This window comes from Zerene cesonia, chromosome 12 (genome assembly GCF_012273895.1).
Source record: "Zerene cesonia ecotype Mississippi chromosome 12, Zerene_cesonia_1.1, whole genome shotgun sequence".
Taxonomy (NCBI): domain Eukaryota; kingdom Metazoa; phylum Arthropoda; class Insecta; order Lepidoptera; family Pieridae; genus Zerene; species Zerene cesonia.
The window spans coordinates 3,728,413-3,730,820 of NC_052113.1; the positions used below are offsets into that span (position 1 = coordinate 3,728,413).

Here is a 2,408-nt window from a genome sequence, read left to right on the forward strand (position 1 = left end):
CTGAATTCACGACGGGTCAATATTAAATTGCCACTACACCAGAGATAAAGCTCTTATATATTTCCATTCATTATTTAAAATATACCTACTCCGTGCATTTCTGTTCAGTGCCGTTGATCCCAGAGCAAATGCTTTATAATTCAGGGCACTTAAGTGTTAAATGAAATCTTTTTCATTTTATCGCGTCCGCACATAATGCCTTTGCGATTCAAACGGTAATACAGACTTAACAGGGACTACCCGCTTGTGCGTGGCGCGTACGGTCGTGTTTATCGAGTGTCTTAAATTGAAAGTAATAAATATAATTAAAGTGCTATAAACAGTCGAAATCTAAGGCTAAAATGCCTAACGATTGCAGTTGCCGAATTGTAATAAGTGAAGTCTTATGCTATATCCAGTGTAAGATTGATGTAATTGATGAAGTCAGTTTACTTCAAATTTGCGAGGGCCAGTTTACGGAAGAAGAAATCGACAACGCAAGGGCGATTTTAGCAGATATTTCGCTTACTCGTCGGGGACTGCGGAAAGGTGATAACAAAAATAAAAGAAACCTGCAAGATATAGTAAAAATCCTCAAAGAGTCTGATCCAGCCACTTTGCCTGTATTTGTTGCCCGTAATGTCAATAGACTTCCTCCCGTTACCTTTGATCACGTAGACGTAACGAGTCTTTTAAAGGACATTGTCCTTCTAAAAAAGGAAATAATTCACATCAAAAGTGACTGTGCGAAACAATCGGACGTCGATTCACTGCGTAAAGAAATAAATCAACACATTCAACGCTCGAATCTCCCAACTAACACTGTGAGCGGGGAGCGGTCGGAGGGGGACGTGCATCACTCGTCTGTGGCGCTGACGCAACGCGCCGCTGTACCTGCTCAGCTCAGTCAGAAAAGGAGTGCAACGCGTAACGACGTGTGTATGACTAGGGAGCGTTTACCGGGACAAACAGCTGATTCGCTACTTGCGCCTAACTGTATAGCTAGTCAACAGAAGGGTTTTTCGGGAGAAAGCTCAGATAGAGATTTTGTACCGGTCACATATAAAAAGAAAAAGAATAGGAACAAGGAGGGTTGTGCAGTAGTTCATAATCAAGATTTTATTATCCAAGCTGCACCGAGAACCTTTTGTTTATATGTTTCTCGCTTAGACATATCATCTACTACCGATAAGCTCGCAGACTACATTAAATATAAAGGTGAAAGCGCGGTGTCTATTGAACGTATTGAACCATATAAACAAACTTCCTTTGCTTCCTTTAAGGTAACAATTTTATCACATAAAAAGAACATATTTTTAAATTCCGACTTCTGGCCGATTGGCATTGTTTTTAGACCTTATTGGATTAAAAATATTAGCCAATAATTAGATAATTAATTGTCATTTAATTATATAAAACGTTGTTTTATTTGAAATGAAATTTGTTAGTTTTAATTGTCAATCCGTTAAAAGAAGTATTGATCAAATAAGAATATTATGCGATGAATATGATGTAATAGCGTTACAAGAAACCTGGCTTCTACCTCATGAGCTAGCCATGTTATCAAATATACATCCCGAGTTCTCAGCTCATGGTACCTCCGCAGTAGACACATCTGCGGGGATTTTAATGGGTAGACCGTATGGGGGTGTAGCCCTGCTTTGGAGAACCTCTTTGTTTTATAATGTTGATGTTTTTACATGTAATGAGTCACGAGTATGCGCCATTAAGTTTTTACATAATGGTAATTGTCATATGTATTTTTCGGTGTATATGCCTCAAAACAATATTGTTAATTTGCCTTATTTTACTAATATTTTGAGTACAATTTATAGTTTAATTGCAACCCATTCTGTAAATGTGGCCGTTGTATTGGGTGATTTCAATGCTAATTTAAATAGTTTATTTAATAATGAATTAATGAACTTTTGTGACGATCACAATCTTATATGTGCAGATTATAAATTTCTTAAAGATTTGGATAATGTTTTTACTTATGTTAGTTACTCACACGGAACAAATAGTTGGCTTGATCACTGCATCGTCTCCCCGCTCGCTTGGTCGGCTTTAATTAATGTATATGTAATTAAAGATGTATTTTGGTCAGATCACAGGCCCCTAGTACTTGAATTTAACTTTGATATTATTGCGGTAAAAAGATGCTCTGCGCTCGCGAACGGGTCATTAAACCTGGTTATTTGGGGTAAAAGAAATGGATACGAAATTGAAAATTATCATTCATTATGCAGTAAGTATTTGTCCGACCTTGACTGGGATCGTTTGCGTTCGCTCGCTAGGTGCAACTCATGTACTGGTTCTATGCATAAAAACAGTTTGGATGTAATTTACATTGAATTCATAACGTCCTTGCAATCAGCTGCTATAGAGGCGCGCTCACGATATAGGTCTAAGGGAAATTGGGGCCGAAA

At 37.7% G+C, this 2,408-nt stretch overlaps 1 protein-coding gene across 1 annotated transcript; it reads left to right on the plus strand.

The window, feature by feature from the left end:
- The first annotated feature begins 341 nt into the window (after positions 1 to 341).
- LOC119830938 lies at positions 342 to 1,534 on the plus strand. The gene is made up of 2 exons (XM_038354129.1): positions 342 to 1,262; positions 1,499 to 1,534. Exons 1-2 carry the CDS (start codon positions 342 to 344, stop codon positions 1,532 to 1,534), a joined length of 957 nt encoding a protein of 318 aa, XP_038210057.1.
- The last annotated feature ends 874 nt before the right edge of the window (positions 1,535 to 2,408 follow it).